At 38.1% G+C, this 15,180-nt stretch overlaps 1 protein-coding gene across 4 annotated transcripts in view; it reads right to left on the bottom strand.

Annotated features, from left to right (window-relative positions):
- LOC113113834 (netrin receptor UNC5A-like) overlaps window positions 1–15,180 on the bottom strand; it is a 170,912-nt gene that overhangs the window by 19,548 nt on the left and 136,184 nt on the right. For 2 of the 4 annotated variants that reach the window (XM_026280329.1, XM_026280331.1), the window contains 5 exons: window positions 7,929–8,150; window positions 6,937–7,236; window positions 4,861–4,948; window positions 4,172–4,340; window positions 344–577 (listed from right to left, as the gene is read on the bottom strand). In XM_026280329.1, the coding sequence (XP_026136114.1) occupies window positions 344–577; window positions 4,172–4,340; window positions 4,861–4,948; window positions 6,937–7,236; window positions 7,929–8,150 (1,013 nt within the window). The remainder of the gene's footprint in view (window positions 1–343; window positions 578–4,171; window positions 4,341–4,860; window positions 4,949–6,936; window positions 7,237–7,928; window positions 8,151–15,180) is intronic. The other 2 variants (XM_026280330.1, XM_026280332.1) reach the window with 1 other exon arrangement.

Raw genomic sequence — 15,180 nt, 5'->3', positions numbered from 1 at the left:
ATTCGATAAAGGCTCCGCTAAAGCCAACTGCCAATCAGTTCGTGTCTGTGCGAAAGAACAGACAACATTCTTGGCAAATACATAATTCTGTCTTTTTTACCCCAAATGCAGAAATTATACCCTGCTAACAGTGGAAGCAACAACGGTTGCTTTCCGAATGTTCAGTGAACATCTAATATTGGCATTCCCATAATGTTTGCAAAATGATAAAATGGAGCGATTCCTTAACAGCAACAAAACCAAGAAACCTAATGGCAACATTAGCAAAATATACAGCATATTTGTGTTGGCTGGGTAACTGGCATGAGTGTGGCTACCGTATATTCTGAATCAAAGGCCTCACCTTGAGCAGGTCCTGTGTGTCGTCCATGCAGTAGATGCGGATGTTGTACTCCAGTGTAGAGCAGTAGGCGGGAGCAAACAGCAGCAGTTTTAAGCGTTTAGCAGCAGCCATGCTGAGGGACTCCCCGACCAGAGCAAAGCGGCCCAGCTGCTCAGTGAACACCCGGCACGTCTCCGCCTCCAGCTGGCAGTAGTACGGCTCCGAAACCACTTCCTCACCAAGCTGAAGTACATCCTGAGGAGCCAATGAGACAGTGACACAGGGATCAGAGGGGAGGGCAGAAAGCGGCTGTGTCAGTGGAGTTATAGATTAGATGGTCAGCTCCTGCACTGAGGATGTTCCGTGTCAGATTTTAGATATAGGCTGAGCAGAAACTGAAAGAACTACATAATGAGCTGTGTTCTGCGCTCTAATGAGACCCTAATAGCAGGAGTTCATCCTGAATGTTCACATGTGGTAGGGCCCACTAAGTGATCAGGGCTTCCTGTTCTTCTGCTTACAAGCAGGAAATAAATCTTCAGAAATTTCTAAAGCTCATACTTCTTATGTGAAAATACCAAAAGTTAAATACAGGAATAGGAGCAATTAACATCAATATAAATGAATAAAAATAGAATTGAATGAATGAATGGATACTTTTTATGCATTTAATTGTTTTCTGGATTGTAAAGGGTATTTCTGTATTTTCTTAATAAAATGTGTCTAGCCGCCAATTGAAAAACTCTCTGCCTCAAAGATAGATGTTGCTATGTATTTTTAGGTGACTTTACTGGCTCAGGTTTCAGTGATATCCATTATTCAGTAGTTTGAGGATTTATTAAATGTTTTTGAATCTTTAATGCTCACCAAGGTTGCATTTATTTGATCAAAAATACACACACAAACACACACACACGCACACACGCACACACACACACACACACACACACACACATACATATATATATATATATATATATATATATATATATATATAATGAAATATTATTATACTTTAAAATAATTGTTTAAAATAATATATAAATGAATAAATATAAATATATGAAGAGTTTGGTTCAAAAACACAATAAATTCATTTTGTTTAATTTGGGTAAAATGTGTTTTCTTTATCAAACTTTCATATATCATATCTTTAGATTAGAATAACATTACAAATTCAAATCCAGATTTAGATTTTCAAAGATTTATTATTTATTAAATATTATTAAGCTATACAATATCATGTTCATAAGTGAAGCGATATTGCATAGCTTGTCAGTTACTGTTTAGAACGTGTGGAGTGGTGCGCTGTGATTGGTTGAGCGGATGTATCACATGATCCATGAGAAATTCTAACATTCTGATTTGGTGATCAAGAAACTTATCTTCTTATTAAGGACTGTTTGAGTAACAGAAGGTTCAAAAGAACAACATTTTTTAAACATCATAAATGTCTTTACTTTCTCCACAAAAATCTGTATTTAAAGTATTGGTCATGTTCAGTATGGGATAAGTTTCATACTTAAGTTTGGGGGTTTGTTCAAATTTCAAATAATAATTAGCCCCGCCATTTTAAGATATAGCCATTACTCCATCTGTTGCAAAGCCACAATCAATCTTACATCATTTTGAACCCCACTGCTTTGCGTTAATCAACTGGTGAGTTTGACAGTTTGAGGTGCTTCTCCACTAATAACCAGGAGAATAAACTAATTAACAGGTTGCCATGCGCAATATGGAGCACATCAGGGCATGGCAAGATAATTACTTTAATTGGATGGAAGAATCCTGACAGAAATCAAAGATGCCTTCAAGTGTGCCTTGTATAGGCTAATGCAAAGAAAAAAGTACTAAAATTAGGAGAAAAAGGCATTCTGTCAGAAAACGTGACTCTAGCAAAGGCCAAGGCTATTGTGAGGAAACGTGCCGTTTTCTCACCGTCTTCGGTCAGATACAATCACATAATGGCTCCCCAGAGTTGATTTAATTAGAGAAAAGGCAAGTGGGATATGTGGCGACAGAACTTTCTGCAGGAAGCTCATCAGAAAGATTCCTCGCACACCGTCTCTCTCTTTTTCTCTCGCTCACACCATTATCTAATCAAATACAGAGAGGCGGCCCTACTGTCATGCACCTCGGGATCCAGGCCAGGAAATTACATCCAGCAATCAATAAAATAAGCCACTATCTTCATCAGTGAAATTAGTATTGGCACTAGCCAGTTTCCATTTGACCACAATGAAGTCTGTTTTCTTTTTTCCTTTTTCTTCATTATAATTTTTTTTAAATGACAAAAAAAAAAAAAAAAAAAATCCTCCCGCGGTTCGATAACGGCACAGACTATATTTCATTCTCTTCTGCTCGAGTTTTGCTGATCTGCGTCCTCTGGAGAAATTAATTGCTGCGAGTCTGTCTGCCAAGGCTCCTTCCAGGACAAACTTCCCTGTGTTTTTTTCCCTCTTTTGTCTGCTGTACCTGGCCAAGAATGGCGACCTGCCGCCGATGGGCTATATTTGGGGCAGGGGATGATTAAAAGTGCTGCTCTACCCTCTATCTAAGACAGGCCTATTCATTCTACTGCCGCCCCATTGCTGCCACACCAAGGAGCCTGAATAATTTATGCACAGTATCAAACATGAAAGAAGACCTTCACTCTCTTCCTCCGCCCTTCCTCCCTAGGTTCCTCCTCTTTCTTGTCTTTGTGCTTGATGTATCTCAGACCGACCCGATGCGGTTCCGAGCAGATTTGGAAAAGCCATCAGGCGTAATGGAGGACTCACCCCGGCTCAGTTTAAAGGTGGGAGCTGATGGCCATCTGATGGAATGAGGAAAAGATCCATACAATTAAATGGAGATTAAATGTGAAAGTATGAGAGATAGGTGAAATGAGGAGCACGCTGATGGAGACACTTCAGGGCTTTATTGTCTGAGAGGCTATTTGAAATGATTATGACGATACAGCCCATTTGCCTCCATAAGATATTCAGTTCAGTAGCAGGATGATGGGAGAGAAAAAGATGGGAAAGGGCAAGAAAGGTGAACGTACAGCATGAATTCTACCTACATACAGTAAGAAACTAATTAAAATGAAGCACTATCATTTAAAACAGAATCATTATTTACCGCCACATTGACGATAAATTGGGCTGATGGGATTTATGGCTTCACAGGAGAAACTTGATTTGTAATCTGGGAAAAACTTTCAAGAAATGTTCACCCCCAAATCGAACAAAATCTATTAAAACTGTCATTTTTTCATTATGATATTATATTCCTGTATATTCAAATGTATTTTCATCCCCACATTTAAATTCCCTACTGTAAAGAAATTTATGGAAAACAAATCAAATTATCAAATTTGTCAAGTATATTTGTCAAGATTTCAAATCAACATGACGCTAGTAATTTTTTATTAAATACATTTATGTTAATTATATTAAATAATCTCTTTACCAGCAATTTTCTGTGTATTAAGCCCATTCAGATTTTTGAGCCAGGTGGATTTTAATTGCAATTTTCCCTAAAAGAAAGAATATATAATAACCACCCCCCCCCTCCAAAAAAAAATAAAAAAAATAAAATAATTATATATATATATATATATATATATATATATATATATATATATATATATATATATATGTGTGTGTGTGTGTGTGTGTGTGTGTGTATGAAATCATTAATATAAGGCAATATGTGAGGTTTTACAATCATTCAATGTTTTATATTAATATTAATATATAATGAAAACATTAAATACAACATACAAAATACATGATATACTATCTATTAATATATTATTAAAATTTTATTCTATAGCTGGGCATGAATACACACAGAAACACACACCTCCCACGTTCCCTCATATGACTGCTTCTTGAGACGGATGGCCCAATTCTCCAGACATGCATCAAAGCAATGGTCCATACTGAGGATGACCGGCCGGGTGAGCATCACACCAGGCGGTCCGCAGCTCACCACGGGACTCAGCAACGTCTGACATCCAGCCAGGGGCAATCTAGAGGAAGGCAGAGGGGGAGCACATGGTCAGGATTCAACTAACAGGGCCTGGATGGATGGCCAATGTCAAGCCCAGCAGACCCTTTAACAAGATGAGGTTCCACTATTAATCAGGACTCTGGTGCTCTGATCTGACTTTTCACACTCTGCATTCAAGCCCAGTAGGGAGCTGGTCGTGAACACCACATGAATGCATGAGCAAAAAAATAGCCAGACATTACCTGGTGCTTCACTCCGACAGGAAAATCTAAAACATTTCCCTCTCTGCAGCCCGTGGCTCATTTACATATAACAGACAAGACAACACAACCACACAAGCTTTTGATATCTCAAGCCAGCATTAGTCATAAATCTGAGCAAACGGCTTGTGTGCACACACACACAATCATGCACGCCAGCTTGTGGAGACTGACTTCAATTACGTTTCGACGCTCTGTGCCGGGGCTTTTTAAAATCTGATTCAAACTGTGCATGCTTTCTTTGTGAGGCAGATCCTCAGATTGGTTCCAGGGACCTACCTCATGTCTTCCTTCTTCTGAATGGTGAGATAAATCTCATAAATCTTCCCTCTGGGAATGGCCTCTGGCGGGATGAGCAGACTGATTCCTAATGTAAATAGGAACAAAAGAGACAAGGTAGGCTCATTTGTTCCATCTGAACGCTGCTTTTGTCACAGCTCACAGCGGGTCTCTATGTGACAAAAGTAAATGTGGTTAACACCATACAAATCCACAGTCAAGGTCAACGATATCATCTACCATGTGTTCTTTCCAAAACTCTTTCACTTTATGCCCTGGAGATGTGGACAGTGACAGGAAGTGCCTAAAGCAGGGGTATTCGATTAAAGTTACAAGAGATCCAGTCTCTACCTTTTGAGCAAACAGCCAAACAATCATATTTGACATTGTTTCATAAGTCAGTGTGCTGGCTGTAACACTCAACAAGGTGCAGTTTCCGAAAATGTATTGTAAATTTACTTTCAGAAAGTTTTTTTTTTTCTTTCACAAAATACCTTAATAAAAGTAAGAAATAATAAATCCTAAATAGTCTAATCTAAACTTCTTTATATGACTGGAATTGGATGGCAAAACTTCATTTTATTTCAGTAAATTCAAATGTATTAAAAATAAAAATAAAACATTTATATATCATACATTAACATATTTTTATATATTTTAAATATTATTTAGTAAATAATTTGTAACAGTGAAGCTGAAACACACACACACACACGCACACACACACACACACACACACACACACAAAATCAAACAAAAAAATGAAAAAATAAATAAAAATAAAAATAAAATAGATATACTATAATATATAATTATGTTATGAATCAATGCCTAACTCTACATATTAAACTTTGCTGTGTAACTTGTTTAAAATAATTATATTTAAGATTAAAATATTCAAGCAGCATAAGCCATAAAACATCCTTAAATTAGTCACAGATAACAGATATTTCAGCAAACGAAATTAACTTTCATAAGTTAATGTTGGCTATAAAACTAGTTTTTCTTTTGCAGAATACCTTGTAAAATAAATAAATAAATCCTAAATAGTCTAATCTAAATTTCTTTATTTGACTAGAATTGGATCTCAAATAATTAATTCAAATTCTATTACATTCAAATGTGTTTTTAAAAAAAATAAACATCTGAAAAATGTAAATGTGAAGATGACATACATGCAATAAATAAATCATAAAATAAAATAATATACAATACTATTATATGCTATTATAATTTGTATATAATTAGTCAACCCCTAAATCAACATTAATAATAATAATAATAATAATAATAATAATAATAATAATAATAATAATAATAATAATAATAATAATAAAATTTGCGTTGTAACTTGTCTAACTTGTCGTATTTGAGAAGGACGCATAAAAGCAGCATAAGCCATAAACCATCCCCACAATAGTCACGAATAACAGGTATTAGGCATTATATTTTGAAGGCCAATGTTCTTAGTCGAGGGAGCCCTGGTTATTTCATTTCCACTGCCTCGTGAGCTGTCTCTTTGACCGCGAGTGATTCATAATGTGACAGCCTGATGAACCCTCTGTCTGTGATTAAGGAGACTAATTGGTTTGAATATACTCTGGTGTTGTCCTTGGAGTGGATAGAGTTGCAGGCACTATGAATGCGCATGCTGCATATCGGCTTACAGTGCCACGGCTGACAACTAAGTCACTGGCTCGGCTCGGAGAAGATGCAGTGAGGTATCCTTCAAAAATAAGAATGGGAAAAATAAAACAAGACGTTCCCAATTACAGCTATTTTTGTCCAAAATGGAAAACGGTCGTCATTGTCATAACACAATCATTAGTATATAAATGGAAGCGCTTCTTTGCCCGCTCTGCCTCGTTACTTACAAAAAAAAAACCTCTTTAGAAGGTGTTCGCATTCACTCGTGTCCCGATTTACATAAAACTGCTTGGATTGCCGTGTAATTGGATCACTTCACCCTTCCATTTTGGGCCATGTCGGTATAATAACGCTGCAGTTTAACCAAGCTCCAGAGCTCTTTCACAACACTAACCACAAAAAAAAAAATGATGTACTGTTTAATCTTACCAGTATTGGGGAGGGTTAGGCGACCACCCAAGAAATTGAAAGTTCCGTAAGAGGTGTTTACGTTGTCTCTCGGTAGCGTTTTGAAATACGTCTGAGAGGACAGGCGGTTCATGAAGTCGTTGGGGTCGCTGGGTAGTTTGCCGTTGTGCAGCGTGTGCGAGCCGTTAGGAAGAGGCTCCAGGAGGGGGCCGTTGCTCACGGAGAACTTTCCGGTGACTTCGCGGCGAGAACGCAGTGTTCCCTGGTAGCTTGTGGTGGTGGTAGTCAAATCAGGCTGGATGGTGAGCAAATGCGAGTTTTCTGTAGGAACAGAGAGAAAGAAGCAAGTGAAAAACTATTCGAAAGGTCGCAGTGCTTAAAAGTGCACAACACAAATTGAAATTCAGTGCAAATGCACAAATCCATGGATGTAGCCGGGCCTTCAGCACTGAGAGAGACTCACTCGTAAATAAATCAATGCCTCCTCCTCCTCTTTAACAGCCACAATCAATTCCATACAGGGTTTAAAGAAAGCCTAGCAGTCATGGTTGAATTTATTTTTACACTTTCTGTTTACACTTTCTTCAGGTTCAAATCCCCAAAATCCAACTCCATACTTTGCCATCCGCTCTCGTTTTTTTCCCACTTTAAACACTTTACATATGTAAAAATAAAAGTGCACAGCAGTAGGCAGATTTGTTTCGTGGGAGGATCAATGGAAATCAGCTTAATGCTACTATTACCAAATCACTTCCCACGGTAGCAGGCGGACGAGTGAAGGTCTCCTCTCACTTATGACTTCAAAGATGATTTAAGTAAAACCACCACAATCGTTTGCAACTGTGAAGATGGCACATACAACTATGACTACTGCCATTTAACGTAAACACTGCACACACACGGACACAATTGCGAGACTGTGAGTTGTGATTTCCACAGGTGGCACAGGGATAAAAGGATGGGTGTGAAACACCGTGACGAGAGGTGGATAGTGTAGAGAAACAATAGCCTACTGCTGCGGGCGGCCCTGCGCGGTGCCCACACACCTGGCTTGTTGGGCTTGATGCCCATGGGCTGGAAGCCAGTGGTGAGGATGGAGGAGTCGGCCACATCTGCATCGAGACCCTCCTTCTTCCTGCGGTAGACCAGCACCAGTACAATCAGCAGCAGAGTCAGACAAAGAGCCACCGCCACGATTCCCACGTACAAGGCCACATCCTCAGCACCGGATGCCGCTGCGCAGAGACAGAAAAAGAGACACAAGTGTCAGTAACAGTCACATAAAATATTGGTTACACAATATATTACACAATATATTATTATACAGAATATATTGCTTTCCACATCTACCGCTTTTGCCACTCAGAAAATTTCAGAAATATCCGAAATATTCACGCAATCTTGCAGCACATATGAGAAGATCTGCGCTCCGGCGCGGTTAGCGCTCACACTCACTGATTTATATATAACTGAACCGTGCTCTGGCCCACCTCTTCCAACTGAGTCAGGGTCTGCTAAACGGACTGATCACACTAGTCAAACGAACCAGGCTTTGAGGTAAATGAGGTCAAGCCACAAATATTTTACATTTGTAATGTGTGTTTCACGTAGAAAAATAGTAATAATAAAATGTAAAAAATTATATATACCGTAGCATAATTCATGCAGTATTGCACTTTAAAAATTAGCCTAAATAGATCATTTAAAAATGCACAAAGTGATATTCAATGTCAATTTTAGAATGAAATACCTGTTCTTCCCTCTTATTACTTTGTAATCTGATGCTAACCAAATTTTGCCAGATGCCAGTTGTTGTTTTTTTCCAAGCATACAATTATTAGCAAACAGAATTACCTAAACCTGACTTGGCTTGCATTGTGTGTAAGGGAATTAACTGCTGGGAAAACATTTCAGTAGATGTGCAGGTTCCTTACTGCCGCCTCCTTAAAAAGGTAATCATATCTGTGCTTCGGTGGGTTGTACTGCAGTTGGAAAGACAGGAGTGTTTGCTGGCAGCCTGCTACATCAGCATTCTTCAAGCTGCTGAATTTATGGGCACGATTTTGAAAGACACTTCCTTCCAAAAAGAGAGAGAGAGAGAGAGGGAAAGAGTGTGTGCATTTTTGACACAAAGCAGATTTCCTTATGAATCCACATAAATTCATGTGCCCTCTCTCGTTGTGGCCTGCAGCTTTATGGCTAAGTACCCAGAGACAATCACATCCAAAATTATTCTAATCAATTGTGTCGGTGGGAAATGGGATTTGTGAAGGTTGTCTCTGTGGCATGCTGATTTGCTGGGTGGTAGAGGTGTCTGCGCTCACCGCTGGGACAGAACCAGTGGCTCTGTATTGTGACGAGAGACTGCAGAGGTGTATTCGGGCCTGTTTAGATGCTGAAAGCTACGAGGAATCGCTCAGCTGAAGCTCCTGAATTCTGGGGTAGAGTCACAGCTGTGCATATAGGGCATAACACTGAGCATTACGTCCTGCATCAAAGTACAACTCCAACTGGGGTCAATGGAAGGGCAAATCAAGAATAAATGTGCATGACTTTAATAGTCTAAAAACCTCAGGGAGAAACTGCTGCTAGATCTATCTATCTATCTATCTATCTATCTATCTATCTATCTATCTATGAATGAAAACATATTGTTACTAGTGATTTGTTTACCTGTTTAGAATAATTTTAATTAGCAATACAAGTGTTTTTGTTTAGATTTACACAAAGCAAAATAAGCGACAGTCTATTTTATGAAATTTGTGTTAGCTTGTAAAATCATTCTTGACCATACTGTGTTTAATTTATAGTTTACTTTTGAAAGCCCCCTTTGTAGCTCTTAATTAGCCTTTTATTTACTTTTCACTAGTGTGAACAAAGCTGCACAGGAAGTTAGAATCACGATCACACTTACGTACATCCTCACATTCTCTGCTTGGTTTGTTTGGACTGAACGAGAGTGAGATTATCAAAGGAAATGATTCAGTTAGTATCATCCCAAAGCCCAAAATCACACAGACAATTAAAACAGGGCTGTCAATTACCATTATGCCAGTCTGCGTCACTCTAATTAAGCTGTCTTCTAATTGTTCATCACACTCTTAATCACCAGAGTCGCAATAAACACCCTCATTGCCATCAGCGGAGTTGTTACTTAATGCAATCTACACTTCTTAGGACTACAGGTGCCTGGTCTAGTTAATTTCATCCAAATATAGCTCGATTTCTTCTGACGTGACTACAAAGTATCACTAATGGCGCACAGGGGTCATGGGCAACATGTCTTCTTGACATGTTTTCTTGAACATGTCTGACTGATGACTCTGTCAATACGACATGATATGGTGCAAGCAGGAGGGTGGCCGAGCACCAGGAAGTGGCATTACATCAGGGCTTGTTTCGTGACAGCTGGTCAATGGTGAATGACTGAGCGCATGCAAACAGGAATTGCTCTTGCGTCTCTGTATCGACGATGCATTAAGTATGTCTGCGGGAAGTGACTTTGTCATGGTTTAAGAGGACTTATGATTTTATAAACTGACAGTTGACGCACTGAGACATGTTGGGGGCTGAGTTTGTGCCTGTAGCGTGTGCACTCCAGGTGCACATGAAAAAAAAAAAAAGAAGATTAACAGGCTGAAGAGTCTGTAAACCTGTAAAACCCTCCAGAGCTGAAGCAAACTCACTCTCCACTGAATCATGAAATGCAGTTTCTGGGAGAGAGTGGGAAAAAATACATAAAAAAAATCTAATAATAAATTACATGGGAAAATCTATGAAAACACTCAAATTCAACTTTTTATAGAGACATTTTTCATAAATATTATATAATTGGTAATTTTATATAACAAATGTACAAGTTGTCAATAATATAACCAAAGCAAATAATAATACAAATTAATATTAATGCTAATATTACTATTTATTTTATATATATATAAATTGTATTCATTAAATAAATTGCCTAATTACTAATATATAACTAAGCAAACAAACAAACAAATGAAGAAAACATAAGAAAAATATAAAATACATAGTGGTGTATAAAATGATATTATAGATGCAGATGAATGATCCAACACACTAAGCCATAGTGCTAAAAAATAGTGAAGCCCATGCTAAAAAATTATAAATCAAATACAATTGATAAATTAATACAATTAATACAAGTATAAATTAATGTTTTATCAATTAATTGGTATAAAAGATCATGACTCATGAGAACAGTCTTCTTTGTTTAGTTTTTTTGACATATATCCTTGATGGGAGATTTAGCAATTAATACAACCACAGCTACAAATAGTTAAATAACATGTTTTTTTTGGTGTGTGTATTTAGTTAACTAAACTTAATGAAAAAAAAAAAAACTATTTCTTTATATGTTTTAACATTCAATTGTGTGAGAAAGAAACATTATATTAGTTTCTACTTATACTTTAATTATATTATATTACTCTTCATGACATAAAGAAGTGCTATAAAACTGGTATTTTTTAAAGAAATAATCTGAAATAGTATATTACATTGAAATCCACATCTTAATGTTCCAACGACTGGCCATGACTCCTACAAAATCCTGGATGTGATTCGTCCCTTAAGTGTCTGTCCCCATTCATCCACCTGAACCGATCTCCCTCACCCCATCTCCCTGCTTTATTTCACCAGGGAAACTCTTTGCACTTGTCAGAGCCTCCTTGCTTAACTTTTTATCAGGTCTAACAGATGTACTGAAGTTGCCTATAGACCGGGCTGGCGTTCCCTCTGCCCTGCTCAATAAATGAACAGACATCCATCACGCTTTAATTGACACAGTTAATCAGCTTTATAATTGGATGGATTCTGTCTGATTCCGTGCGGCAGTATTCTGCCTCCACAGCACCTCGTCTCTGCCTCGCTTTCAAACACCTTGACGTGGAGGCGGTGGGGAGAAAGGCAAGCGAGCTGCTTTCGGTATCAGATTCCCCCACCCTTGCTCCCTTTTTGCTGTAATCAACACAAAACAGAGCGAGCGATGTTCCTGCTGTTCCAGAGGCTGATGTAAGGTGTGTCGAAACACGGGTTTCTGGAGGTGTAACAGAGTGGGCTACGAACATCTTGTACTGTCTAACAGCGGGGTGTCAGGCCCGGCCTGAGGGGACCAAACTCCGCCTGTGGGTAAATCTCAGAGAGTGCCTCCCCTCCTCTCACGGTGGGAAACAGATAACCTGCAATTCTTCTATTATGGCTGACAGAAACAGGTTCAGACTTGTAACAGTGACATTTTAAGACGGTCGTGATTCTGTCAGGTAGATCCAGTGTTGAAGTTTATGCTAGGTCTACTGTCTGTGTTGTGCTAGTATTGATAAAACACTGGTTTTTGGTGGCGCAGGGAAGTGTATATCAAAGAAAGGTGGAAATTGGTTTGTGGTTATTTATGACAATACAAAACGCGGAGGTCATAAGGTCATCAAAAAAAGTCTAAAACTGTATCCGTTGAATCTTATCACACAGTGGTTAACATACAAAATGGAAAAAGCAGGTATTAATTAATTAGTCCCTTATTTTAAAGATAAAGAGCTGATTTCAACCCAAATGTTACAATGTTATTTCCATTATTGCTAAATATGTCTTAACTCACTTTATTCCACATATTAGCCTATCAGTAACATGACTTTTCCTTCCCATCATTACTTTTTACCCAGTAACACTTGGGTGTAATTTCACCAGGTGGCGATGCGCCAAGCTGTTAATTATCCTGACTATATGAATGGAGGTTATGAGCATCCACATTGTAGTTATTCACCGATTCGCGAAAATCAAACAATATACACCTCTAATAAATTAACATTTGGTGACCGTGATTTTGAATAAACACCCTTGTACTTCCAGGAAACAATATCCCTTTTAACTAATTTGCTATAAGCCCAATGCTAGTCTTTAGAAATATTAAAATAGAGGACTTATTATATGCATCTTTATTTTCCACTTAAAATACATTTGCATAATTGAGTTGGAATAAAATATTACTTGTATTGTCAATGCACTGGTATAAAAAAAAATAATGTAGGCATATTCATGATATACAAATATAACTATATATTGGTATTTAATATTTAAAGTACAAATAAAGTAGATAATTGCATAAAATAAAAAGTCAGTGTTGCTAAAACTGTGTATACATATGGTTAATATTCATACATACATATGATGTGAATTGAATGTCATTATAAAGTTATTGTATATACATAGGGCCACGGTTAGACACAACCAAAAAAAAATCAACCAGTTTAAGAGCGTCACACCATGCCTTGGTGTAAGTTATATTTATGGAGACCTTAGATATTTATTATTCAAAACCCTGCCCCAACAGATACATCCAATATAAATATTTTTATTCTCTGGTAAAAAGCTGCATTTTTGTTCTGCTGCAGATTTAGATCTGTTAGTGCAGACTGTACATGAAATCACAGATTATTATTACACTAACAATTATAACTCAAGAATTGTTTGAAAAGCGATCACTTTTTATGGGAATGTCTCTTCAAGGACCAATTTAAGAGACACTTTTGATTTAGAAACATGTCATACCTAACAAAAACAGTGATTCTATTTAAGGCCTATGCATGGTGGAAGCATGAAGGACATCGACAGAGAATCAACCTGTCCTCCTCAACCACATCCTCAAGTAAACAGACAAATCACACAGATGCTTTGGATTTCTGTGCTTTTAACCCATAGCAGGTGCTCAAGGGCTAATCTCCACCTTGAATTACGAGGACACTAAATGCTACTTTTATTTCAACAAGAGTTTTCTCTAACAACTAATTAAACCCTCGGAGGAAGGGTAAAAAAAAAAAGCCTTTCCTGTGCAGAGGAGTAGCCAAAGCAGGCAGGATTTTCTGCTCATTACTGTATAAAACAGGTCTATTGTCTGGCGAGAGACATCTGCTGAGAACAGATTGGGACAAGAATTTTTCTGCGGTCTGCATTCCAATTTTAAAGGATTTTTGCCTATTCAGTGTGCCTGTAAGTGTGGGCTTTAAAGAGTTAGCAAATGACATGTGGGAGGGCTCAGATTAAAATCTGAAAGGTGCAAAAACCTAAAGGACAACTGTATGTTAACTGTGCAGAAAAACCCTAAAATAAAAAAAAATGCCAATCCTGACACTTTGATCCAAGAGGATGCAAATACAACACTTTGATGCCCATCTGCTTGGCCAGACCCACAGCTGAGCAAATTTCCCCATGGCTGCCATCGTACCAGCTTCTGCGCTTTTAATTTGAGCAATGTGGGCCAATTAATAACCTCCCAGAACAGAGAAACGTAAACATCTAATGATGAGAACTAGGTCTTGGACTCCTCTGGTGGGTAGCAATATTTAGGATTTTCCTTATTTCGTTACTGTTTGCAACATTGGCATTTTGTGCACGTAAAATCTCAACGCTGCAGATATGCTGGCGAGGTTTGAGATGATGCTATGATTGGACATGCCTCCATGTGGCCCTTAGTAGAAACGCTAAAGATTCTAGAACTGTATCGACTCACAGCATGGGGAATACAAACTCTTCACTCTTTACCTCTACTTCTGCACATACTAATGGGAGTGTTTGCTTACACTCTGCCTCTCTTTATCTCTGTCTCTTTCTGTCGACGATCCGTATCGGCAACAGTCGAGGCCATAGTGAGATTAAACGGAACAGTGCGTGAAGCGAGTTGCTGAGACAAGTCCCTGATTTCGGATGGGAGTGAAACGGCCCCAAATTAACTGTTAATAAAGAACAAGTGTTCGACTCACCACCACATTTTATGATAACCAGTGGGTAAATTACAGGGCGAGACATTAAAAGCACAGCTCTTTTCTGTTGTTCTGCTGTCTCTACGGGAGGCCTTTAAACTGTGGTTCCTCACAGCTGATATCACACAAAGTGCTTTGAATGACAGACAGGGTGAATAATTATATGATATGGCCAAACATATGCAAGTAAGTCAACGCAGACACTTCAACACTGACTATGAACAACTAATGTGTTAAAGGGATAGTTCACCCAAAATTTATATTCTGTCATTAATTACTCCCCCTCATGTCGTTTCAAACCATTAAGACCTTTGTTTATCTTCGGAAACACAAATTAAAATATTTGTGAAAATACGAGAGCTTTCTGACCCTGCATAGAGAGCAAAGCAACTACCACGTTCAAGGCCCAGAAACATAGTAAGGGTTTTGTTAAAATACTCCATGTGACATCAGTGGTTCAACATTAATTTTATGAAGCTATAAGAATACT

The sequence above is a fragment of the Carassius auratus genome, chromosome 14 (assembly GCF_003368295.1).
Source record: "Carassius auratus strain Wakin chromosome 14, ASM336829v1, whole genome shotgun sequence".
Classification (NCBI taxonomy): domain Eukaryota; kingdom Metazoa; phylum Chordata; class Actinopteri; order Cypriniformes; family Cyprinidae; genus Carassius; species Carassius auratus.
Note: the sequence above shows the minus strand (reverse complement) of the source record. Positions and strands in the feature narration are given on the sequence as shown.